This window comes from Dioszegia hungarica, assembly GCF_025882075.1.
Source record: "Dioszegia hungarica strain PDD-24b-2 chromosome Unknown MKK02contig_7, whole genome shotgun sequence".
In the NCBI taxonomy this organism is placed as follows: domain Eukaryota; kingdom Fungi; phylum Basidiomycota; class Tremellomycetes; order Tremellales; family Bulleribasidiaceae; genus Dioszegia; species Dioszegia hungarica.
In genome coordinates, this window is record NW_026515769.1 from 1148609 (window position 1) to 1173024 (window position 24416).

The window sequence follows — 24416 nt, forward strand, 5'->3', positions numbered from 1 at the left end:
TCCATCCTACGGGAATGTAGCGTTCCTCGTACACAGCTGGTAGATCACTGTTCCCTCCTCCGTCACTTCGAGGGCGCCTCGAAGCCAACAATCTCTGATCCCTTCCCTAGATCTGCGTTCCGATCAGCTTCCACCTTGTCGTATTCAGGTTCTCGCAGCATTGCTCACGGTATATTGGGCGCGCCACGAAGGACATGATCAAGGCGATATTGACCTCCGGCGCCGATCTGACCAGCCATGGTGGCGAAGAGCCGTTCCTCTTCCGTCATCAGTTGACGGAGATGACGGTTCAGACGGTATATGATGTCTTTGATTGTTACTCCATCACTGTCACATCGTCAGCGTCAGAAGCATATACCCACACTGGCATCAGAAGGTTACTCACTGATTGGCAACATTCATGCCGAAGAGCGAGTCGATTGTCACCATCATCTCCGCGACCTGTTCTTTGAGCTTTGGCCTCATCGAGGGGAGTTACTATACCACATACAGGAGGATTAGTTCTGCTCAGTCAGCCCGATCTACCGCTGATGCGGACCCGAAACAGACGTAGACTCACGCAAATGCCCTTGCGAGGAGAGGGTGCTCCTCCACCTCTTCCGTGTTCGGGTCCCTCCTCTCTCCGCTCTCGTCCGCCTTTTCCCAGTCCATCCCTGCGTGCGTCGAGGTCAACGCATCACCAAGCGTCAACTTGATGGGGTACAGCGCCATCTCGCCCTCCAAGAACCGCTGGAACTCCACCGAGCCAGTCTCCGCCAGGAACGGGTGGAGGAGCGGTGAATGAGGGACATGCGCGCGGTTCTTCCAGCTGAGAGGGAGGAGCCGAGGGTTGCGTGGTGTGCGCGAACGGTCGGCAGGCTTGTCCGAAGCTGGTGTGGGGCCGCCGACGTACGGTTGAAAGAATGCGCTCATCGCCTCGCCGAGAATGTTGGAGAATGACGCAGCTGGAGCCGTCGGAGCAGGAGCGGGAGGCGGTGGGACGGTGGAATGGGTCGGAGGAAGGCCGGAGCCAGGAGGAGGCGGCGGTAGGCCGAGAAAGCTGAAGAATTCGCCCATAGTTTCGTCGTCGAACGCCTCCGAGTCATCGTCGGTCCCCTCATAGTCCTCTTCATCGCTTCCCTCCTCTTCTGAGTCGTCTTGCTCATCCTCGCTATCATCTTCGCTATCGTCCTGGGGATGCTTTCCGCCGCATGTGCAAGGCTCCAGCTTCCGGAAGTATGCACGGTGCTCGATCACCTTGGCGGGGTAGGGTAATACATCACCGACCGCTTTCATAGCTACGCACGTCAGCTCGGCCCGGTCGCCACAGACTCTTCTGGAGGGACTCACGAGGCACGCCGAACTGGTAGCACTGCGGCGCCCGACACCTCGCTCTGTGCGACACCGACTCGATGAAGACCTTCCTCCAACTCAGAGATCTTTCCAGGTATCCTCGCCCGATCCCTATGGAGCGGCACAGCTCCTCCCATATTTCTTCGCCGCTGTAGAGAGACCTGGAAGCTTGGCTAATCTGACTGAGCGTGATGTGCTGGGTGGAATGAACGATGTAAGCGCTGATGGATATCCTGCTGGCTTAGCTCTTTCCCTAGCACGCGACTGAACAACGCGGCAAATAACGCGGACTCGGCGATCAGCTATGAATCAAAGCTTACCATATGTCCAGGGGGATCGCAATGCCTTCCGGCATGTCGATAAGGAGCTGCTTGCTGAGCGTGACTGCGCGAGATGAGGGACAGAACGTATGAAGGAGTGCGACCGGCGTGCAAGGCTCGAGCGGTAGTGGAGGCGAGGTAAGCAACGCGAGGAATGAGGTGTAACTTTCGCTGGACGCCTGCAGGCAGCAGCGACGCGTGCACTTTGACGGGCAGCAATGGCGGACTAGAAGGGCAATGGTGCAGTGGTTTGGGGAGACGCCTCTCATATAGGTACCTCCATACAGTAGGAACCCGCGCATCGACAAGTTTAAATGGTGGTCCGCATGATATATCTCGTACAGAACTTGCGCGCCACTCTACCATGCCACCAAAAAGTACTCGATCATTCCGCCCATGCGAAAGTGAATTGTGCCGCCGTACAGAGTGCATGACCCGGGATTATGATCCCAGGAAGTCGACGAACTGGGTATCAGCAACTATCGGCAAGCTATTACTGAAAGTCTGGGATGTCTTACGCCTCGCCATTATAGTGCGGAATCTTATTGTGTAGGAGAAAGTCCAGCCGAGTGGACAGCTCAGATATATCGCAGCGGTAGTGTTGCTTGCTTTTTCGGATTGCGACTCTCTCCGCTACTGTTAGTCGTCCGTAGAAGTAGTGTTGGCAATTGTAGACCACGTCCCTGACTGTGACACGGGCACTTGACCGAAGTCAGCTTGTCTCTCTGGCAGATGGAGTAAGTGCGCCATGCTCACCGATTGCTTACAATCGTCTCCAGTATGTTGCAATACCCGTACCGGACGACAATATATCGGTCACCTGCAGATGTCAGTATCACACACTCAATCCGACTTCGGCGGATCATTTTGCCGTACAGGAGGATTGGTCCTGCACTATCAGCGGTGGCCGATGGGACATGTCTGTGCAAGAATTAAAAACCTACGCGAAGGCTCGAGCTATTAGAGGATGCTTCCATATGACCTGAAACCGCCTATTCACCCGTTTCCGTGCAGGGTTGTCATCCCAGTCGATCCCGTACTCATTCTCCGTCTCCGGCAGGTAGTATGTCTGCATCTCGCCTCTGAGAAACCAGTTAAACGTCATACCGCCTAGACGCAAGAGATGATCGTGGCAATTGGGCCGATTCGGAACGTATTTCCGATTCCTCCAGCTCAGCGGTGCGAGCTGCAAAGCCGCTAAACGTGCTGCATGAGGGGTACATGCCGGCTCGATCCGGCGGAAAGCGCAAGGATCGACCCAGTCTGGGTCAGACTCCTCGTCTGATCCCAATCCTGGCTCCGATTCCGAGTCCGACGTGACTGATGCCGACGAGGGGGGAGCAGAGTGTGATGGACCGCTGTCAAAGGGTGGAGAGGCGATTGTAGTCGGCTCGACCATGGGGTATGTCCTAGCGATGGAGCGAAAGAGGGTCCCGACTGCGCATGCGACATCCGGGGGTTTGGCAATGGGCGCAGCAGTGAGGAGATCCATATCTTCCAGTCCGCCGGTAGACGAGCCCGAATCCGAGCCTGTATCCGGTAGGGGAGTGGGATCCGATGGGGGCAGGGCCACACATGCGGCACGCAGTAGGTCAAGTGACGGAAGAGTCCGAGCTTTCGCCGCTCGACGCCGGTATTTCTCGCTGATGAAGAGGAAAAAGTCTCCGACTGCTTCATCCACATCCACGGGGGCCACGCCAGGCAAAGGAGGGACTCGACCGTCGAATGACTCGTCGCTGTGGTCTCGGCCGCATGTTTCGGGATGACGGCAGGTCGAGAGAGGATGGGGATACTCGAAGTAGCTGTAATGGTCCGCGATCGCCTGAGGGGACGTGAGGAGATCGCCTATCTCCCTGAGTGCTTCCGGTCAGCCAGAATGCGTCCCAGATACTCACAGGGAAGGCCAAAATTGCAGCACTGCGACACCGTGCACTTTGCCCTGTGCGAAACCACCTCGATAAAGATCTTCCGCCACGGTTGTCGCTGTTCCCGATTCCCGCGTCCGAACCCGGTAGCACGACATAGCAGCTTCCAGGTCTCGTCGTCATCGTAGATCGCGCGAGATGAGACGCAGACCTGGCTGAGCGTGATATGGCAGCCTGGGTGGAAGAAGTAGGAGCGAATGTTCAGCCTAAGAGAGGGTCAGTGAGATCGATTCCGCATGATCGTATCGCAGAACTTGGGCACGATGTCGATCGTTTCACTTACCAGATCTCTCTGGGGATGTCATTGGAGCGCATTGTCAAGCTGAGTATTTTGGGGTCAGGTTGTGAATAAAGATGAAAGAAGGAAGGAGAAGAGAAGAGGAGAGAACGTCCCGGGCAGATATAGGAGGCGAGTCGACCAAACGTCGTTCAGCCCCGTCTTAGCTCGGAGCCGAACTCTGCAGCGGATCCGCCATCGTCGACTCGATCTGCTAGCGCGAGGGAAAGTGGGAAGTGTATTCCGGGGTGAGACAGCGAGAGACACGGAAAGCAGTGCTGTCTTCGTCGAGGTCTGGCCCATCCAGGCTCCCACTAGGGAGTCGCGCAAGGGCGCGGAGTCGAGACCCTGCTACCGCTGACTATCGGGCAATTGTGTAAAGCGTCATGTCATTCATGCATGCGGAGGATCTGCTTAGCTGAGGTCCTTCCTCTCTAAGCGGTGTAGTGCTTGAGCGAAGCGGTACCGGCGTAGTAGATGGAGCCGAAGAGCAAGCCTAATAGATCAGCCATGTACAGGTGAGAGAGCTGGATGTGGCAGACGTACTGAGCAGACCGGGGTACTGGATCAAAGCAAAGCCCTTGGTCTGGCAAACAGTCAGCTGGTGGTCTTCTCAAAGCTGGGACCCTGTAGATGGGCATATATGAAAAGTAACCTACCCTCTTAGCCGGGTCACCGCTAGAGTACTGGACCTGGAGAGGTATCAGCTTGGTTTCATTTGCTGCTCGTTCGGACAGCTCACCGTGTAGAAGATCCTGCCGAGCACGACGGCGGAGACGGCACCGACCGAGAGGACGGGGTTGTAGATACCTGTCTCTATCAGCCTCATAGAGAGCTTTATATTCAGGGTCTACTCACCGAGGAAAGCGGAGAGAGAGAGGACGAAAGGCATCATCTCGAGGGTGTTACCGTGGGCCCGCTGGACACAGTTGTAGATGTGCTTCTTCTTGTCTGCCTTGGCCTCGGCCTCGGTGACCAGCATGGTGGGGTAGTTGACGCCCGCCATCTTGCGGGCGGCACCGACACGGCTGCTCTGCCACAACTACAGGTCGTCAGAATAGTCCTAATGAGAAGGGTAAGGTGGAGCTCACGTTCAGGATGAACAGGGCGCTCACGCCGAGCCCGACGAGCGGGTAGTTGGCGGGCAGGGCGAGAGGGATGTTGCTGGCGATCTTGGACTGCATTTTGACTGACTGGACTGATTGGGCTATAGACAAGAAGAGTGGGAGGGATTGGAAGGGGTGTTATAAGTAAGCGTCAAGTTTCCAGATGATTCCGACCCTGCCCGCAGATCGGGCCGTTAAAAGCGGCTGTGGACGTGGAATATGGAATGCCGAGATGATCGTCATAGCCGAGTAGCTGGTCGGGCGAGCAGAAGCATATACAGGCATGCCTGAGCTCCAGCATGTCAAGGCGTCATGCATTGTATCCGCATCTACTGGTACAAGTCTACAAGGTGATCTACCACCCGCGCATCTCTTCCGCCTGAAGCAACGCCGCGCCAAAATCGCCGAGCAAGCTCTCGTCGAAGGGCAGCCCTTCCCCTCCGGGCTGGAACGAGGCGTCCCACTTTGCCGACTGGGGATAGGTCGGGAGGGTAGGACCGCCATTCTGGACCTGGCCATGGCGTAGATGACGCTGGTGAGGCTGGGGCTCGCCGTACGCGCTAGGGTGGTACATCGCGCCCGAGGGGTACTGCTGGTGCTGGTGAGGCGGCGCACCGTTTGGAGCTGGTGCAGCGAAAGGCTGGTTGAACTGGTGGGCGGTGGGTGAGAAGGGAAGCGCTTGGTCGTAGTTGAAGAAAGGGTCCATCTGTGCCGGTTGCTGATACGCAAAGTCTGACATTTGCATCACTGTACGATCAGCTTATGCTCCCGCCACAATGTGGCAACTGTACTCACTACCGCCGTGGCCTTGGTCAGGATACGCCCACGTCTGCTGCTGCACCGGCGGCGCCCAGCCCTGGAGTGGCCCTCCGACACCGTAAGCCGGCAGACCGCCCATATCGATCCCGCCTGGGGCCATGCCGAACTGATACCCGTCCTGAGCCAATTGACTGGGCTGGAAGCCGAATTGAGACGGGTTGTACTTGCCGTCCAGGCCAATAGCGAGATCGGAGGCGATGCTGCCACGCCTGCTGGAGAAGTCGTGGGCGTTTGATTCGGTCTCGGCGGACCCAGCGCGAGAGCTGACGGACTGCGAGCGGGACGGGCTGTCCGAGTTCTCGGCTGCCTGTTGTCGGGCCTGTGCACGGAGTGCGCGGATAGCGCCCTTGGATAGCTCGTTCGCTGCGGCCACTTTGCGCGGTCTGGCAGGTCAGGATTGTCCATGAGATGTACGATGAAAAGCTCACTTGGACCCCTTGCCCGTTGGCTGCTGCATCTTTTCCTTGATCTCCTCCTCGAGCTTCTCGCCCGAAGTCCCCTGAAGCAGCAACGCAGCTACATTTTTACACTTTTCCTCCTCCGCCTCATCCTTCCTTACTCGACGGCGAATGACATTAGTCCTTCTGTAGACCGGCTGGTACCTGTATCCGGGGTACCTGCAAAGATCAACACCACCCTTATAAGTCCAAGGGCTGGACTTACTTGATAAGATGCTCCTCCTTCTCCACCTTGGCTAGCTCATTGAAGCGCTCCTTTTGCTCCAAAGGGGCATCCGCCCACATCTTGGCGACGATGACGCTAACGTTCTGGTGCCTGATCTCGACGGACGCAGGGATGAGCTTGGCGTCCACAACGTGCTTTCGGAAGAGAATAAAGGCGTTTCGGGGCCGGGGGATATGGTCGGCGTTCAGCTGATCCGGAATCAGCTACGAGCCAAAGTCAAATACAATCGAGACGAGGACGCACCTTTCTAGCATGGCTGACCTTCTTGGGCTTGGGACTCGCCTTGCCCCTGGCTGCCTTCTTGGTCGGCTTCGCAGTTGGCATTTCCTCATCGCCATCTCCAGACGCCTTACTCGGCCTGGCGGTCGATGACCCGGCCGCTCCGCTCCCACCCGCGTGCTTGGGCCGGATGAGATTGGGGTCGATACTCAGTGCAGTCGCCTTGCCCGCGATACGCCTAGACGAGATCCTTCCCGCTCCGAGTCCTGCTCCAACCCCCACTCCGAGTCCAGTCGACCCCCCAAAGCCCATCCGACCCAACGTCGCGCCAAGCCCATCAGAGTCGGACGCGCTCGTATCGCTCTCCCCGTGGATACTGCCGCCGCCGACGGTGGACCAGGCGTCATTGATGGACCCGCCGGACGCGTTCGAGCTGACAGAAGAGACAGAGGAGCGATGCGTGCGCCAGGAGGCGAATGAGGGTGCGGGGTGCAGGTGTGGGGTGCAGATGGGTCGAGCGGCCGCGCGGGGGTCGACCATCGGCTGAGTTGGGGCGTGGGCAGGCTGGTACGTGGATGTGTGCCGCATGGTCTGCTGGGTCGATTTGGAGGGAGTGGGAGGAACGACCTGGAAGAAGCCTAAGGATACATCAGCGTCTCTTCTGCGAGGTGACCACGGGTCGGGTGAAGACACAATGTACTGTTCTGCTGGGACTGAGAAGCGTTACCGAGTAGATCGTTAGACCAGGTGTTCATGGTGAGAGGATGTGTAATGAGGGAAGAGATAAGATAGCAGCCAGCGAGCAGAGTGCACCTTTACAGGAAGTACCGAGTTGAGGAGAATGGAGAGGGACACAAAGGTAAAGGGCAAGGGGAGGATGGTGTACCTATACCGCCTCCCCCTTATATCCCTTGCTATGCCCCTGCGGGGCCATTTCCCCCTTACTCCTGCGATATCGAAGATCAGGCAAAGGCTCCCGTTGCATTAGCCGAATCAGGGGAAGAAGGGGCATAGGGGTTCATCGCGAGAAGGCTTGGTTTCTCTCGGTGGCGCCCGTCTCAGTAGGGCTCCTTCGGGTCGCACGAGGGGAAACGGGGCTGTATTGGGGTATGAAAGGAGTGATGGGAAGGCTGTATCGGCCGCATATCAGCGTACCCGGGTGACTGAATGAATAGCTCAGCATTGCGTACGGAAGCGATTCCTCAAAGTGGGTCCTTTGTGGCCGGAAGACGACGGATGACCGGCCCAGCCGATTGTCCAAAGGAGGTCCCTGAAGTGAGGTGTCCGCGTGTGTCGTGAAATCTGCTGCGGGAGATCGCGCCATACAGCTTCTTACTTGCGTTATGTGGTCAGCAGTATGAGTAGTCCGTCTGTCAATCATGCACTGTGATGTATACAACGTCTGCTCCCCTTAACCTCGGGCACTCCTTTCCGACAAGTCTCAACGGTACCCATACCCACCTTGCCCATACTGATTAGGCTGTTGCTGCGGCGGCGGACTAGCGTATCCGCTATACCCTGCGTGCGGAGGCGGCGGACCTGACGGATACCCCTGCGGAACTGGAGCAGGGGGAGGATACGCCGAGTAGCTAGGCTGGCCCGGTGGCGGATGCGACGGATAGCTGTGCTGCTGTTGCTGAGGCGGAGGGGCGTACGACTGGTGTGCGGGCGGTGGAGTCGGGTAGTATGATGATGAAGTCTGTCGGGCGGGTTGAGAGGGCGGGGCGGGATAAGCCGGAGCAGAGGTGTATGAGGGGTATGATGGTTGTGGTGGTGGGGGTGGATGATTTGGGGCCGGCGACTGATAGCCGTACGATGGCTGCGCTGATGAGGAGCCGTACGAGTCGTACGAGTGTTGCGAGGGACGAGGGGGCGGAGCGGGGTACGAAGCGGACGATGGTGGAGGAGGAGTGTAGGCCGGGTATGCGGGTCGAGCTTGAGAAGGAGGAGGCGGTGGATTCGGCAACGAAGAGTTCATCGAGCCGTAGGACGAGACCGGCTTTGGTGGCGGGGGGACATATGGACCCGACGGCGAGTTGGGGTACGCGGATGATCCTGAGCCCGAAGCCGAGCCGTACCCCCCTGATCCGCCTAACGACATCCCCGCCAGCTGACTCTCGATCCCCCTGGAGCTCGAGCTCGGGAGAGGCGGTGGAGACCCACCACCGGAGATCCTCTGCCTCATTTCAATCTCGCTCACCATCCGCCCTCGTTCGCCCTCCCTCGTGCTCACAAACCCCTTGACCTCCCTCTTGAGCTCCTCAATCACGCCCCCGAGACTTTCGTAGAAGCCCAGACCCTTCCCAAGACCCGCTCTGACCTCGCTGTACTGCTCGCCAACAGACTCGAGGCTCCTCTCCCAGTCCCTGAGCCGGCGCGTGCGGTCTCGAGTTGAGCGTGACCGTTCCTTCATCCCCTTGCCCTTCTCCACTTGGTGTACGAGCATCTCTAGCTCCTGCAAGACGCTTTGGCACGCCGCGACGGCAGACGCGATCCGGGATTGGTACGGCCGGAACTTTTCGAGCTCGGTGGCGAAGAGCTGGGGCTCGACATTCTGAGCTCTTCTGTTCAGGAGGAGTAGATTGGACACATCGTCGCTTTGCAGCTATAGCGTCAGCTCATGGATAGACGATGTACAAGAACCTATTTTAGACAACTCACCTTCTCTTTGAGATCCTTCAATACCTCATCCCTCTCCCGCCTGATCTTGCTCAACCGGTCCAGCCGGTCTGACGCATCACTGATAGCCCTCCCCAGCTCCTCCATCTCCCTTGGGTCTACACCGCCCGACGGCGCCGAGATATCCTCCTGGAGATCGAGCAGACTCGGGCCGTTACTGGCTGCCTTCATCTGCTTGCCCGCGGCGACTTCCTCGGCCACGCGGGAAAGGGCAGATGGCCCGCCAGACAGTGCGCCGACTTGGTCTCGGATATCCCTCCACAGAGACTGGACGTTCGAGTCTGATGAGGCCGCGGCTTGGAGGGAGCCGAGGTTGGAGCTTATGTTGTTGCGGAAGTGGGCGGTGTGGGGGCCTGAGGGAGATTGAGTGAATTGAGGGTTGAATTTCGCCTGATGTGTGAGCTGCAGTTATCCGTTCCCTCGCGGGATCGCGCCAACTCACGCGCATCCGCTCACAATCTCTGCTCTCGTTATCCAGCATGGCCGTCAGCTCTCTTAGCTCTCTCTCTGCCTTCTCCCTCTCCCCATCAAGTTCCCTCAGCATCGGCTCGATAGCTCCGCCCCGCTGCACCTCCTCAGCCAGTCTCCTGACCGCGCTGCTGAGCTCCACCTCCCCTTCTTCCCCTTCATCACTGTCCAATATCCGCCTCCACTGGCTGACAAGTCCTGGCAGACCCAGATGCTCCAGCCCAGCCCTGATCTCCCCTTCAGACATATCCACCCGCTCCACTTCGGACCGGACCAGCTTGGCCTTTTCTTCCGAGTATACCGAGGCCGACTCGTGCACCGCGAGCGGGATAAGCCGGCCAAAGATGTCCGGCCCGATGAGTTTCGATACGTCCGGGTTGGCGTAGATCTCTTGGATCGTCACCGCCGGTGCGGTCGGCAGCTTCTCGATGGCCGGTAGACTCGCCTCGGACGGTAGGATGTCATGGTAGATGAGGTCGTTGTTCCGTGACGCCTGGTCCTTCGCCTCCTTGCACAACGTCGCGTGCGCCTTGGTGATCTCCTGCAGACTTGTCGAGGCGTCGGACGGCAAGGTGGGCGTAGAAGCAGCGACGAACGAGTAAAAGAACCCGGTCGCTTGTCGCTGCGCCTCCAGTGCCGCCGTATCCGCCATCTTCATGCGTACGAGCGCTGCCCCATGTTTCCCCGCCGCTGCATCCGCCGTAGACCGGTAGTACTGCGCCAGCGACGCAAAGAGCTTCGCCTTGATTTGGACAATGAACATCCAGTTTCGGTCCATGATCCCCTTCCCCTGAAAGTCCTTCATCTCCTCGACGAGCGCCGCGTACATCCCCGCCGTCTGGTTTGCTGACCGAGCCACCAGTCCCGGTGCCTTCTTCTCGTCCACCAGCTTCTCCGTAAAGATCTCCGCCGCCTGTGCCATGGTCACGCCACAGCAAAAGTGGACGACCTCGCGGCTGAGATCAGTCGAAGGGGCGTGGAGGAAGTTCTCGTTGATGTAAGTGAGCATTCCCGCTGCGGCTCGCGAATTGTAGTAGGCCCGCTTGAGGCCTTCGGGGTCCGCACGGGAGGATGACGAGGCGAGGGCGGAGAGGACCGAGGAGAGGAGGTGGATGATGCTGGCTTTTTCGAAAGCGAGGGAGGTTTGGGTAGTGAGCTTTTCAGTGAAGGCGTCGTTCCACGGGAAGGTGACTTTGATCTCGGCGAAGCGAAGCTCGAGGAGCTCGAGCTGGCCAAAGTACTTGTAGATCAGGTCTCGAGCTGCTTTCGTCAGCTTGGCAGAACAAAGGATAAGATCTGATAGCCTACCGGTGGTATCGCTTCCTGCGCCTCGAACTGCATCCTGCCTACACCTCTGTAATACCGCACACTCCTCAGTGTAGTTCTTGGGGTCCTCGCCGTAGGACTGGGCGATGATGGACCGGATAGGGCCCGTCCAATCGACATCGGTAGTTGTCTTCTTGGGAATGGAGATGAGGGGCGATTGGAACGCCATTCTGGCTGATTGATCCTCGTCTGAGCAGTCTGTCCCGGCAGCTCTACCGGGGTTAGGCTCCTTATGATGAAGGGTATAGAACAAAGACGCAACCTATAGCTTGGTGATCCTCCTCGGCGCAGCATGGCCGAGCGGTGCCTAAGCTTCGGCGATGGCCGCTGTCAGGCACGCATCCAAAGGCAAAAGCAATAGCGGGATCAAATTTGGGTGGTGGTTGTAGAGTAAACAAGCCTCCCGTGCGCGTCTTGGTCGCCTCACTCGCCTTTACAACTTCTCTCATCTCATACACTACAAGGCGAAGTCTTGCGCGTCACAAGACGCTGCCTAGAGCACACAACAGGAACAACCCGACAGACGCAGCTTGGTGGTGCGAAGGGCTCGCAAGGAACGGTCTACCAAACGGTCCATGCCGGATCTGACCGTGTCGTGCTTTTCATCGAACTCAGGCGGACCATATCTACCGCCCGCAGAGGGCCTAGACTATAAAGAGAGGGGAATAGGATGGATGCCCAGGTGCTTAAGCGACCAGGAGAAGATAGATTGGGCGGCGAAGGAAAGCGCAGGAGATCAGTGAGTCATCTCTTCGCGGATTCCAGGTGCCTTTGGGTTGCATAAGCTGACCATGCAGGTGAAGAAGCAACGTAGGCCGCCCCTTCGCCGTTGGAACAGTCTCTCAGAAGCTGACACCACAGCTTCGAGTAAAGCAATACCAATACCTCAACCAAATTCCTCAGATACACCGCCAGACGATGATCCGTACCCATCTGAATCGCTCGACATTCCTCCCCCTCCCCCCTCGGAGCGGAAGATTGCACGTCGAAGACCATCTGTACGAGCAGCCGCTCGCGCTTTTACGCCAGATGCGGAATCTCCGTCGACTGTCAAGCGGCGGAAACTCGGTCCGGGCGGTCCAGCCGCTGATCCCTCATCCTCACGGCATCCTTCGGACGACCGACCTGTCGCACCATCCTCCTATCCCGCTGCGTCATCTTCATCGAGCTCATCGCGGCGTCCAGAGTATCTCGGCGCTTCGACATCTCTATCGACTCGCGTCGATATACCCCGTCCACTATCACCCCCAACCGCATTAGGCGCCTCGACGTCACGGCGAAAGTCGAGTATGGGCCCTCCCTCTGAGCCTTTTGTGCGCAAAACGCGGAAGAGCATGTCGAGACTGGGATTGATACCGGCGGATCTGGGTGGGGATACCGAGGTGCCATTACCGGAGAGCGAGACGCCGATGATACGGAAGAATAGGCAGTTGAGGGATGATCAGTCAAGGCGGAGTAGCCTGGGGATGAGGGGACAAAGAGCGAGTAGCAGTTTAGGAAGAGGAGAAATCAGTGAGTTTTTTGCTCACCCTGGCTGGCTCGGAGCTAATGGTCAGGCATACCACATCCTACCGTCGACTCATCCCATTTCCACAAACACATCTCGCCCGTGCTGCCCGAACCTATCCGGTGTCGACACCTCCTCGTCTTTTGTGCTAAACGCGCAGCGGACGAGCATCTGGTGGAAGCCAAGTCGAAAGGCAAAAGCAGGGATAAGGGGAAGAGCCGGTATCAGGGGGAAAGAACAGAAGAGGGGGATAAGCTGGTCAAGGAGATCATGGATACCTTCCTGTCGGGGTTGGGGAAGGGGGACGTAGAGACCAACGTATTTGGGACAGGAGTGAGCTATTCTGCTGATATAGCCTGGTCACCAAAAGCTGACAGTACCAGGGTGCCACTGTATCTGGTCTATCGCTCAGACCACATCCGCAAAATGTCATTAATCGGGAAGAACAAGCCAAGGCAGAATTCACGATCAAACGGTATGTCATACCCATCGATCGGTGCTCTTTCCAAAGCTGACAGACTTAGGTGTCAGGCTGAAAAAGCGAACTGGAAAGCTATCAAAGCTCAAGCGAGGAAACGGCAGGAAGATGTGGTTGCTTCGCTGAGAGCCAAGTCGGCACAGATACAAGCAGACGACAGGCCAGATCTGAGCGGGATGGAGGATTGGATGACGGGGGCGCTGGAGTTGGCAGATGGGATCTTAGCGGAGGGCGAAGGGGCATTGGAAGGGAGGGGTGACTTTGCGGACGTCGAGTTCAAGGTGAGCTTAGAGCCATGAACCCGTCGGTGCAGAGCAAGAGCTGACACTCAGGTCGACATGCTGCATCAGTCCACTCATAGCGCCCTGCAATACTCCCTCCAAGCCACACGCTTCCTCGACGGCATTTTTTCCACCCTCGCTTCGGACCTCCGTACTCGAGATCCCGCGCGGCCCGGCCGATCCTCCGAGGCAGACGGACCAGATACAGCCTCCCTCCTCGCCGCCGCCACTACCTCCACCCTCGCTTCCGCTTCTGCGTCCTCCTCATTCGCCCCACGACCCCGCGCGGACCCTATCAATATGCTTCGCGCCCTCGCTGCCGCCGAGCAGAAACAGCAAGACGGGGAGGGTCTGGCAGCTGCCAAGCGAGTCCAGCCTGTCTCTGCTGCGTCGCTCGGATTGGGGATGTCTACCTCGACTGCGCCGCCTTCTTCGGGGATGCCCTCTGCGCAGACGCCAAGAAGGGCCGCTCCGACCCCGAGGCGAGCAGGGGCAATGGGGGGGAGTACAGCCAACCCTGGTCCGCCAGGCACGGGAGGGGGAAGGGGGAGGATCTACGGGAAAGGAGCACACACGGCAGCGGAGTAGAGGGACGCGCGGGATGTCTGGGTGTATGATCTGAGAGGAGCAGGGGTTGTACAAGTGGGGCGGAGAAGGGCGAGGTATGGGAGTAGGGTGGTGGATCTTGGTTCTTTTAGGGTCGCATTTTGTTTTGAAGGGCTGTTAGACGCTCTGTTTTCCCCCTTTATCAATAATGAATTTCTCAACTTCGGACGTTTGGCACCGCTGTGGCATTCAGCCGCAGCTATGCCTCCCCCTGTCGGACCTCTCGGTGAGGACTGGTCAGAGCAACGACAGGCAACGACCGAAGTTCGAACTCCATTAAGCCTCCGAAAGACCACATGACGTCATCCCGAGGCCCAACAGGCACCGGTCCCGCCGGAAAGTCTAGAGCCGGATTTCCTCATGCAGCTGTCCAACTCAGACATTTGAGGGGGGCTTCGCTTCTACTGTGGAGATCAGCAGGCTAAGTTACACTACTAGCTAAGCTCTTGGCATTGTACTTCCATCTTCTATCGAGACTCCCCCCTTGCAGCACTGACAACAACCTGACTTTCAGCGCAAGATGAGGTTCACCGCCGGCCTGCTCGTCCTCCTCCCTCTCGTCCTCGGACAGAACAACACCCAGGCGTCTTCAGCGTCATTCTCGCCTACACCCGTCACTACCGCTGTCCCCTCGGCTACTGCCTCGTTGAACCAGACTGTACCTGGTCAAGGGGTGTATCCTCCGCTGCAGCGTAAGCCCTCCAAAATGATCTGCTCGATGATCGTATGGCCCTGGTTGACAAGACGCAGCTTGGTGCAACGCTGGTGGGAACGATACTTTCTGCCCAGGAGTAGTACGTGGCCATCTCTCAGACAGCTTGGGAGTTTCTGACCCTGCAGATCCTGCAAGATGTACAGCTCTCGGGACTCTTCCCGGACTCTAAAACCTTCGTGGACAAGCCGACAAACGGGACGCTCAATGCCACCCTCCAGGCATTCTCGCAGCTCGGGAACAATATCACTCTTGGACAGCTCGCTCAATTTGTTAAGAGCAGCTTCGTACGTATCGCTCGTTCAGTCCAAGGGGTGTCTCTCTGGCTGATTATTCCAGAAAGGAGAAGGTCTGGAGCTCAACCAGGTCCCCATCAACGGGTTCGTCGCTTCTCCTCGGGCAGTACAGAAAGTCTCCAACCCGCTCTACAAGGGATGGGTCAGCATCGTCAACTCCTACTGGTCGCTCCTCATCCGGTGGGTCCCATTCTCTGCCCTTTGGGGTCCTTGAGGAAAGCTAACGAGGCAGTGAGACCAACCAGTCTGCGGTCTGTACGACACAGTGCGAGTCCTCCCTCATCCCGCTGAACCACACCATTGTCGTCCCCGGTGGTCGATACAGGGAGATCTACTACTGGGATACATTCTGGATCCTGGAGGGTTTGCTCAAGTCTGAGCTGTACACTTATGCTACGGACGTGATCCTAAACTTTATGGACTTTATCGACGTGAGTCTTGCTATGATTGCTACAGATATGCGGATCATGGCTGATCTTCCAGACGTACGGCTTCATCCCGAATGGTGGGCGCAAGTACTACCTCAACCGGTCCCAGCCGCCTGTCTTTATCCAGGTGAGCTAGAATATGCTTTGTCGGTGACTTCGTCTACTTGCATGAGCTGAAACAGGTAGATGCTCGATGCGTATGTCAAGTCAACGGGGAACACGACCATCCTCGAGCGGGCCTTGCCTCTGGCCTCAGTCAGTTCACATTCCTTCTCCAAAGAACTCCCGCTGACGATCATCAGGAAGAGATGCGATGGTGGATCGCCAACCGGACCACCCAAATCACCTCCCCATACACAGGCATCACCCGCCGTGTCTACCTCTACAACGTCACCAACTCGGCTCCTCGGCCCGAGGTAAGCTTCCACCCGTCTCTCTAATACTCGATGAAGCTTATATCATAGGGCTACGTCGAGGACTATGAGACAGCCTTCGGCGCCCAACCCGCTCTGAACGAAGCGCAACGCGGTGATCTCTACGCCGAGCTCGCGAGTGGTGCGGAGAGCGGATACGATTATGCGGGCCGATGGTGTCGCGTCCCGGTCATCAATGTGACTGATAATGCGCCCGCGCTGAGGACGTTGAATGTGCGGGGTATCATCCCTGTTGATCTCAATTCGCTGCAGGCTGGTAACCATGCTTTGGTGAGTTTAATAATGGCTCCGGTAAGCTCGGATTAGTGCTGATGTGCAGCTCGCCAGACTATACCAGCTGTACCTCAACACCACAGCCACCACCAACTCGAGCAGCAACAGCACCGCCTCGCAGTTCCGGACAAACGCTACCGCCGAGATCGCGCTACATCAATCGCTCGCCAAGGACTACTCGGACGCCGTGCTCGACCTCCACTGGGATCCCGTCAAAGCTTGGTTCTATGTAAGTCCTACTTGCGGCTGGTCATCAGGACGGTGAGCTGAGTAGCAGGACTTCAACCTCTCCTCTAACGCCCGAGACTCGCTCTACACCCCTGCCGGGACGTTCCCGCTGTGGCAGAATATCACCCCAACCGGCTTGGAGGGCAACAATACCGCCGCACTGCGGATCGCTAGTGGTGCTAGGTACCTCCTGGGGCGGTATGGCGGCATTCAAGGGATTAGCTCTTTGCTCTATACCGGACTGAACTGGGTGAGCTACAGGTCTTCTGTCGACGGCTGAGCGGAACAATGAGCTAAATGAATCAGGACTTCCCGAACAGTTGGCCTCCCCACACATGTCAGTTTCTTTCCGCTCATTCACTCGCGATGCGGATTCCAGACTGACCCAGTAGATACCTCGATTAAGGCCTTCCAGACGCTCGGCCGGGTCGTAGGTAATGCCTCGATCGTCAGCAACGCCACCATCCCCTTCTCAGACGTCGTCTCTGGTCAATTGGGGCTGAATGAGACGCAGCTCCCAGCGCAGGATGCTTCGCTACAGGGTAGCGCCAATCTGACTGTTCCCAGCGCAAGGAATGTCAGTTGGCCGCTCGCGCTTGAGATTGAGTATGCGAACAGGTGAGCCGAGTCTTAGGCTAGACGCACCAAAGAGCCGCAGCTGACGACGGCAGATACATGCAGGGCGCGTTCTGCTCTTGGTACAGCACCGGCGGAAGCATCAATGGCTTGCTCACCCAGCTACCGCTCAGTCAGCTGAACGCTACCGGGTCATACTCGAACGGCAGTACGGGCGTGATGTTCGAGAAGGTAAGCTGGAGATCGTCCCATCCTGGCGGGCTCGAGCTGACGCAACAGTTCAACGCGACCGATATCGACGCAGCTGGAGGTGGAGGCGAGTATACCGTCCAGGTCGGATTCGGATGGACAAACGGTGTTGGTCAGTTACCCTCTCTAGATCCTCCTTGCAAGGAAGAAAACGGCGGAGACAAAGCTGACGTGTCAGTACTCTGGATAGCCGAGAACTTTGGGCAATACCTCCCTCAGCCATCCTGCCCACTCGTTGTCCTCTCCACTACCAACTCTACCACGTCTAGTAATTCGACCTCCCCGTCAACCGGGAATAGCACGATGAACGGTACGGCCGCTTCGAGGCCAGCGAACGCGACGAGCATGCTGGTCGTTTCGGAGTTGGCGGGTGAGGGGGTCATGTACGAGGGACAGAGGGTATCGAGGGATTAGGAGGGGTACTCTCGAGACACGCTGTATATTATCGGGGGTGAGAAACAACAAGTATAGTACTGTAGCATGACATCAGTTCCGCCTCCAGATCAGTCCGATCGCGAAGGACGAGAATGATCTTCTCCTACTTCGTCGGACCAGGCAAACCACAACCAGCGAGATATTGATACATTTTTCGCCGCCTCAATGCTGCCAACACGGGGTATGTCCGCCATGAGATCAAATCTAGGTATCTCCAAATCGTGCCCGGTCCCGCAAGACGACTAGACGAGACCGTCATAGAGCGACAGAGCCTATGCGATATTAGCTCTTCATGCTCCCAAGACCCATAGGCACGACTCAGCTCACCTGAACGATAGTCGGGTCGAGCTTGGACCCCTCCTTGAACTCATCGAATGTGAGCTTGGCGTCCTTGTTGAGGTCCATGTTGCGGAAGATCTTGTCCACGCGCTATGGATATCAGCTACGGCTCTTTGATCCGGGTGTCGAGCCTGAAGCTGACCTTCTCGGGCGTATCCTCATCCTCTGGCAGCCGTACCATCTGACCCGTCATCTTGTAGATACTCCGTACGATCGCGAGCATTTCGTCGTAGGTGATGAAACCGTCCTGGTTGATGTCGTACAGCTGGAACGCCCCTGTTCTGTCAGCTCGTCCGGCTACTAACAGTGCCTAACCGCAGAGCTCACACTTCAGCTTCTCGTCGAGTCTTCCTCGGCTGGTCACTGATAAGGCGCAAATGAATTCCTACAAACGATCAGCTGACCGTTAAACAAGCCACCAGACGTAACAGCTGCCGGTCGGAGCATCGGCTCACCTTGAACTCTATAGTCCCCGACTTGTCCTCGTCGAACACGTTAAACACGTAGTCGGCGAATTGAGACGGATCACCGAAGGGGAAGAATTGGCGGTAGATCTTCTTGAACTCTGAGGACAGTCAGCACTCATCCGAGCCACGACGAGAAGTTGACTGACCCTCTTTGTTCAATTGACCGCCTGGGCAGTCCTTGAGGAAGCCTTTGTACTGGGTCGATCAGCTTCGTTCGCTACTTCGCGTGGGAGGCTAGGCGAGAAGAAGCGGACATACCCATTGCTGCAACTCCTACAGCCCGGCGTTAGCTTAGCTCCTATGCCCTCGAACCTCATGCACCTGAAGAGAGACGGACCTTCTTGTCAACTGCAAATATCAGCTACCATTCTCTCCTGGCAAAGGTAGAGCTCCCGCAACCCAGATCAGCTGACAGAATCGGCAGCACCCCTAAGGACTGCCCTTATCTTTTGCTCCTCCGTCTTGGATCAACTTGGGCCTGTCCGCCTCTACTTCCCACTCACACCCCCTCGCTGAACTGACTGCTGGTGGACACTGAAGTACCCAGCGACTCGCTTTGCGATACAGCCTCGTGGACCAGGGGAACAACGAACTCACAGTATGTGTTCTTCTGCAGTTCTGCCAGCTCCTCTGACGAAAGCTTAGATTGTGCCTTCCCCATTATGTTGATCTACGCGATGTAGAGGTGATAGGTAGTTCACGTGTGATAGGCGGAATGTCGTAAGGTGGATGAAAGGCGGTGTATCTGCACAAAGGATCAGCTAATAGTTCAAGCTACCAGCCACCTTATCGAACGGGGCGGGACGCGGACAAGCGGAGCTTGCCGATGGGTCCCCACACAACGGAGCCCACTAGTCGAGAGGTCTGATTGGAGCTCTTTGCAAAGCTCGCTATCCCTCCGAGCGCTCGCAGCGTCCTGGTCCGAACTGGTGGAGCTGAAGTCGGCTTCACGTACCGGTTTCGCCCTGTCCTTCTAATTCGTTTTGGGGAACTTCTCTCAGCTGTATGCCGGGTCGCAGTCCTATATCTGCTGTGTAGACGATATCTGGTAGGTCGGAAACAATGTATAACACCAGCTCGCCACCTATCTCTTCTTCTTGGTCGTCGTCACAGCTTCGCTCGCCAACACGCCCCCCCTCCCCCCGCGTAATGCCAAGCAAGGTGCGGGAATTTAAATGCTTCCGGCGGAGACTCCTGGTTGCGGTGATGGGCTGCCAGATGAAGATCGATCAAGTCAAGCCTTGTATCTCTGCATATGCTCTTCTTATTCCTATGCTAAGCATCGTCCGCGCTCCGCAAGCCTCCGACAAGCTCTGTACAAGAAACTTTCGCTCTGTCTTAGCCGTCCTACAGCTCCATCTCCATCGCCATCCCATATTCCTCATCTTTCCGCCGTTCCTCCACTTCTTCGCTTGAGCTCTTCCCGTTCTTCCCCGCCTGATGCCCGTTTGCCTGACCATAGCCCGCCGAATGACCATGACCATGTCCGTTGACTCTGCGCCCATAGGTCATATCCTCCTCTTCATCCTCATCTTCCAGAACATCTTCCACCCCGCTCCGGATCGAGCTGGACGGCCGAGCCGTGTGCAGCGAGCCCGTGCCGAACATCCCTCCACCGATCATACCAGTACGTACACCGAGCGGCATACGCGGGTCAGGCGAGAACCCGCCCTTCGGCGGTGTCCCGTTCGAGAGGAAAGAGTGGCCTCCATTTGGTGTCCCCAAAACTCCGGCGTTGGAACCTGCACCGTAGCCGAAGCGCATCTCGGCGAGTTGGCGGGGCAGGGACGATGAGAATGATCCAGACCGGCCGGCAGAAGCAAGCGGCTTGTTGAAAGATGAAGGAGAAGCAGCGGAGATGGGTGCTTGGGGAATGACAGGCTCGCTGGCGCCCATGGATGACGTGGTGGAGTCGCTCCCGGGAGAGGACTTGCGATCTTTGCCTGGACGGTCGGACATGGCGCCGCCGAGGGACGAGGGTTCGCGCAAGGATCCAGGGGTGAGAGGGGCGATGGTAGATGAGGGGGGTGACCGAAGCGTGGAGTGCGATTGGGAGGCTCGGCGAATAGGAGCGGGCTGATCGCCTGGAGACAGGATAGCTGGCCAGAGGGACTTATCACTCGGCAGGGCCTTTCCTCCGGTGGGGTGCAGATGAGCAAGGATTGCGGCAGCCTGGAAGTCAGCGACATCCTCGATTTCTTCAGAGGTCACCTAGCTTACCTCGAGCATTTGCACCTGCTGGTGCTTGCTCATGCTGAGCTGAGTAGGCTCTTTCCAATGCGGCGAATGCTCCCAGCGGTGCTTGACCAAGCACGATGGATGCCGGTATTCCTGATTCATCAGCTGTGAACAGGGAACGATCCGCACCACTCGGACAACTGACCTTGGAGCAATGCTCGCACTTGAAAACCATCCCCTTTCTCCTTCCCTTGACTCCGCCTGACCCACTCCCAAGTGCCAATTTCTTCCAATCCCCCTCTTCTCCATCTTCAACCTCGGCTGACCCGCTTCGCCCACTCTCTCCTTCTTCCTCCTCGTCATCCCCAAACTCCATATCCAGCTCCATATCGTCCGCTGTTGGCGGTGCAGGTGCTGGTCGGGCATGCCCATGCAGAATACTTCGATTTGGAAGTGAACCTGGAACCACGACGGAGCTGGATGCTGAGCGACCGTTCTGGGTGGTAGGGCGGGCAGCTGAGGGTCGACGGTCGGTCTTGGCAAAGTCGAATAGCTGAGGAGTGGGGGATGAGCCTAATGTTGGACGACGGTTGGGGATGGGGTTGATGCCGTTGTAGGAAGGATGCGAGGGGATTGAGGGACGGCTAATATGTCAGCTGTATGTTCCTGCCCGGTCTCCTGCTTGGGCACCACCCAAGGTCCGACAGTACTCACCTCTCCTTTCCTGTACTCGCTTCTCCGGTAGCTCCCAGCTTTCCTCTCCCCAACGCACCAGTGGTAGAGCTGCTCATTCTCCTCGTCTTTGGCACAGACCCCGACGACACGCCATTTCCTCCTCCATTGCCGTTCGGTATTGCTGGCGCAGCGACCGGGCGTGACGCGGAGAGGTAAGACGTAGGGTGCGCCGGGACTGACGCGGGTACAGCCATGGATGTCTGGGCATGGGGCAGATTGGGACGTTGGGCGGCTTGCTTTGTCTCGGATGAGAAAGATAAGAGGTCTACGAAGGGGTTAGCTTCCGTCTCCTCGCGTGACAGCAGAGCTTCGAATGACTACTCACCGAAAGCGTGAGCGTGCATATCACCACCACTATGCTCGCACGGCGCGAGAAAGCTCGGATGCAGCAGATCGTTCTTCCCACCAATGACCGCCTGGGGAGCCTGACCAGCGTGAATATTGGCGTGTTGGTGCATTGGCGAGCTCTGGGGAAGGGACGACGGCTGCTCAGGGAGAATTTCGAACGTCGAGAGTCGGCATAGACCGCAATGGGGGTACAAAGGAGGTCAGAAGGAGGGGTGGTGAAAGAGACATTCGGAAAAAAAGTCGGTGCGAAGGAGGGGAGGGGAAGTGAGACAAGTCAGGATATCCGAAATTTCAATGAGACGTGTTTTTCGGCGGGTCGCGTGGAGAAGAGTAGGTGGGGTCGGGGGAGAGTAGAAGAGAAGATATGTGATCAGCTTGTAGCTCTTCGCATAGTCCCCCTCGGCCACCTCGGCCGAGCTCGCTGATTCAGCTGGAAGCGGACATACCTCTATCAAAGGTGTGCTCTGAGCTGGTGGGGACCGCCATTGGTCGAAGCCTGAGCCATTGCCGTTCGCAAGGCTCGACATCCTGCCTGATGGGCGGAGGCGGGAGGTGCTGTGGAGGGGTCGAGCGCTGGCGAAAGGGATAAAGTCGGAGCTCGGGAGACAAGGTTCGCGACTGGCCGAGGGGTGGACCTGGCTCAGCTGACTGACGGGGAGCAGCCAGCGGTCGCGGGGCTCGAGCAGGGGTGAGCGGATGGACAGGAGGAGACTATCTATGCTGTAAGGGCTGTAGGGCTATGTGTGAGTATGGTGTCGAGGCGACGAGGTATGAGCGATAGATGAGCTCCACTCAGGCAGGGCACAGCTCGGAAACTCGGAAATTCGAAATCAGGAACAGCTTCCTATCCATCTCAGGGTCCAAACAAAAGGTGGCGCAGACAGACGCGTCGGACATTGCCGCTTCTGGACGATCTTCTCGGCCCGGCGCGGCAGACCTCTTGGGGTCTCCGGGATTTGCATCACTGAGTACCGCAGTCCCTATTGCTCTATATGCATGTTGCCCCGGTCCGGTCCGCTGCTCAGCTGCTCAGCTGAGATCATCAGGCGGGACAGTGGCGATGGCAGTGGCAGAGATACTGGGAGAAGAAGACTGGAGCAGCCAGAATTGAAGTCGTTCATGTCGTTATCTAAGTGTCCTCTCACCACCCAAAACTCTCAGCGTGAAACCCAACCTTCACTCCCCCTCGATACACCTCGCCCACCCTCATCTCATCCCTCGTCGCCTTCTTGACCGCCCCCAACAGACTCGCCGGGCCGCACACCATCACCTCCATCCTCCCCCTCTCCAGCAGATCCTTCATCTGCCTGATAATCGCCGCAGGGTCCGCCCGACCCTCGTGCCACCGCACAAAGTACTCCAGACCCGGTGAGAGCCGGATGGGATCGTCTTGGAGCTTTTGTTCCCGCTGGAGGGGATGTCGGAAGTCCATGGGAAGCGGAGGTAAGGGTGTGGAGGGAGTGACGAGGCCGGACGGGAGGGGGAGGAGGGAGAAGTGGGAGGCGACAGATTCGGCCGTTGATGAGCGCGACATTTGGGCGGCCATGGGTGGGATCTGGAGGGTGGAGGGGAGGGGCCGAGAGAAGTTGAGCGGGCCCGATTGGCCCAGCGAGACGTTCAGCTCGGTAGGTGATGTTGGCGAGGTGGGTAGGAAAGGGATGTCCAGTATTTTCTCCGAGAAGGCGTCGTCATTGAACGGGTACGTCGAGGTGATCACGAGGGATGACTTCTTCCTTGCCGGACTGGTCAAAGGGGATGCCTTGTGCCCGAACGAGCTCTCGCTGCTCGCGGCCGAGACCCTCCTCTCCGTAAGCACACCCTGGTCCGCCGAGAACCGTGCCCGCTGCGGTGATAATCCGGTGTCGGCGAAACTGACGCGCCGAGTACGGGAGGGCGTACGGGTATACGAGGACTCCTCGTCGTAATTGGAAGGATCAAAGCTGGTGGGTTGCCGCCTGGGACTGATGGGTGATGATGATGAAGGAGATGAAGGCCCCGCCGCATCGTACAGCGATGACCGCGCAGGATTGAGGGGGCTGAACGGTCCGCTCGCTTTCCGGTGTGCGGCGAAGCCACCGTACGCGGCCGGTAAGGTAGGCATGGTCGGCAATTTCGAGCCGGCGTATCCTTCCGACCAGGTGAAAGTGGGAAGAACGATCCCCGGCGCCAGGCCGGCGGATGTCTCGTATCCCGCCCCGAAGCCCTTGGGTGATTCCTCGTCCCCACCCTCCGACTTGCGCCCGTAGTACAGCCCAGGACCGAGCTTGGCGCTTCCAGCCGAATGGATCGAGTCGGACCGCCTCTCTTCTCGCGGTATTGATCCCGACCGCCTCGCCGCTGTCGTCGCCTCGCTCCCCCGCCTAGTTCCCGCGCCGGTACCCGTTGTGCTCAGCCCCCCGCCCTCGCCGAATGTCGCCCAACTCATTGTGCTCATCATCCTGCTCCGCTGGCGAGGTCGCGCAGCGCGTTCTTCGAGATACGTCTGCCAGTCCCCGTCGGTCGTCGATGGATCGGTAGGGAGAGCGGACTGTGTAGATAGCGAGGGCGCAGCGCGTTTGGTGACATGGACATGGAGGGTGATGGTAAGGGACGAAGGCAGGTCTTGTAGTGTCGATAGGAGAAGAGGTTGGATCCAGTTGAGATGGACTGAGAATGTCAGCAGGGTCTCTTCGCTCAGTCGGAGAAAGCAGA

The 24416-nt window shown here is 57.7% G+C and overlaps 8 protein-coding genes across 8 annotated transcripts; 2 read left to right on the forward strand and 6 right to left on the reverse strand.

The window, feature by feature from the left end:
- Positions 1 to 6: 6 nt before the first annotated feature.
- On the reverse strand, positions 7 to 3892 carry MKK02DRAFT_43558 (uncharacterized protein; the record flags this gene model as incomplete). The annotated part of the gene is made up of 12 exons (XM_053092491.1): positions 7 to 112; positions 169 to 327; positions 386 to 441; positions 491 to 503; positions 560 to 1277; positions 1330 to 1565; positions 1653 to 1831; positions 2420 to 2472; positions 2529 to 2541; positions 2653 to 3512; positions 3548 to 3783; positions 3861 to 3892. 12 exons carry the CDS (start codon positions 3890 to 3892, stop codon positions 7 to 9), a joined length of 2661 nt encoding a protein of 886 aa, XP_052947409.1.
- Positions 3893 to 4288: 396 nt separating this feature from the next.
- On the reverse strand, positions 4289 to 5038 carry MKK02DRAFT_43559 (uncharacterized protein; the record flags this gene model as incomplete). The annotated part of the gene is made up of 6 exons (XM_053092492.1): positions 4289 to 4350; positions 4401 to 4440; positions 4514 to 4546; positions 4597 to 4664; positions 4713 to 4896; positions 4946 to 5038. The coding sequence occupies 6 exons, from the start codon at positions 5036 to 5038 to the stop codon at positions 4289 to 4291; spliced, it is 480 nt and encodes a 159-aa protein (XP_052947410.1).
- A 277-nt stretch (positions 5039 to 5315) lies between these two features.
- MKK02DRAFT_43560 (uncharacterized protein) lies at positions 5316 to 7437 on the reverse strand (the record flags this gene model as incomplete). Its single annotated transcript, XM_053092493.1, has 6 exons — positions 5316 to 5707; positions 5756 to 6162; positions 6208 to 6396; positions 6443 to 6651; positions 6707 to 7320; positions 7383 to 7437. The coding sequence occupies 6 exons, from the start codon at positions 7435 to 7437 to the stop codon at positions 5316 to 5318; spliced, it is 1866 nt and encodes a 621-aa protein (XP_052947411.1).
- Positions 7438 to 8123: 686 nt separating this feature from the next.
- On the reverse strand, positions 8124 to 11324 carry MKK02DRAFT_23807 (BRO1-like domain-containing protein; the record flags this gene model as incomplete). Its single annotated transcript, XM_053086788.1, has 4 exons — positions 8124 to 9287; positions 9344 to 9751; positions 9804 to 11089; positions 11138 to 11324. 4 exons carry the CDS (start codon positions 11322 to 11324, stop codon positions 8124 to 8126), a joined length of 3045 nt encoding a protein of 1014 aa, XP_052947412.1.
- Positions 11325 to 11946: 622 nt separating this feature from the next.
- MKK02DRAFT_32433 (Mis12-Mtw1 protein family-domain-containing protein) lies at positions 11947 to 14009 on the forward strand (the record flags this gene model as incomplete). The annotated part of the gene is made up of 6 exons (XM_053088501.1): positions 11947 to 11965; positions 12017 to 12667; positions 12712 to 12995; positions 13046 to 13137; positions 13187 to 13421; positions 13473 to 14009. The coding sequence occupies 6 exons, from the start codon at positions 11947 to 11949 to the stop codon at positions 14007 to 14009; spliced, it is 1818 nt and encodes a 605-aa protein (XP_052947413.1).
- A 538-nt stretch (positions 14010 to 14547) lies between these two features.
- On the forward strand, positions 14548 to 17637 carry MKK02DRAFT_24313 (Six-hairpin glycosidase-like protein; the record flags this gene model as incomplete). Its single annotated transcript, XM_053086875.1, has 16 exons — positions 14548 to 14719; positions 14778 to 14821; positions 14868 to 15026; positions 15079 to 15215; positions 15268 to 15466; positions 15519 to 15590; positions 15650 to 15718; positions 15766 to 15879; positions 15928 to 16167; positions 16217 to 16399; positions 16448 to 16648; positions 16705 to 16735; positions 16791 to 17016; positions 17070 to 17205; positions 17254 to 17335; positions 17402 to 17637. The coding sequence occupies 16 exons, from the start codon at positions 14548 to 14550 to the stop codon at positions 17635 to 17637; spliced, it is 2301 nt and encodes a 766-aa protein (XP_052947414.1).
- Positions 17638 to 17900: 263 nt separating this feature from the next.
- Positions 17901 to 19125, reverse strand: MKK02DRAFT_43564 (uncharacterized protein; the record flags this gene model as incomplete). Its single annotated transcript, XM_053092494.1, has 9 exons — positions 17901 to 17930; positions 17986 to 18087; positions 18140 to 18273; positions 18325 to 18382; positions 18453 to 18562; positions 18611 to 18659; positions 18723 to 18737; positions 18802 to 18812; positions 19062 to 19125. The coding sequence occupies 9 exons, from the start codon at positions 19123 to 19125 to the stop codon at positions 17901 to 17903; spliced, it is 573 nt and encodes a 190-aa protein (XP_052947415.1).
- A 686-nt stretch (positions 19126 to 19811) lies between these two features.
- MKK02DRAFT_43565 (uncharacterized protein) lies at positions 19812 to 21835 on the reverse strand (the record flags this gene model as incomplete). Its single annotated transcript, XM_053092495.1, has 5 exons — positions 19812 to 20636; positions 20685 to 20795; positions 20848 to 21286; positions 21357 to 21642; positions 21703 to 21835. The coding sequence occupies 5 exons, from the start codon at positions 21833 to 21835 to the stop codon at positions 19812 to 19814; spliced, it is 1794 nt and encodes a 597-aa protein (XP_052947416.1).
- Between the last annotated feature and the right edge of the window lie 2581 nt (positions 21836 to 24416).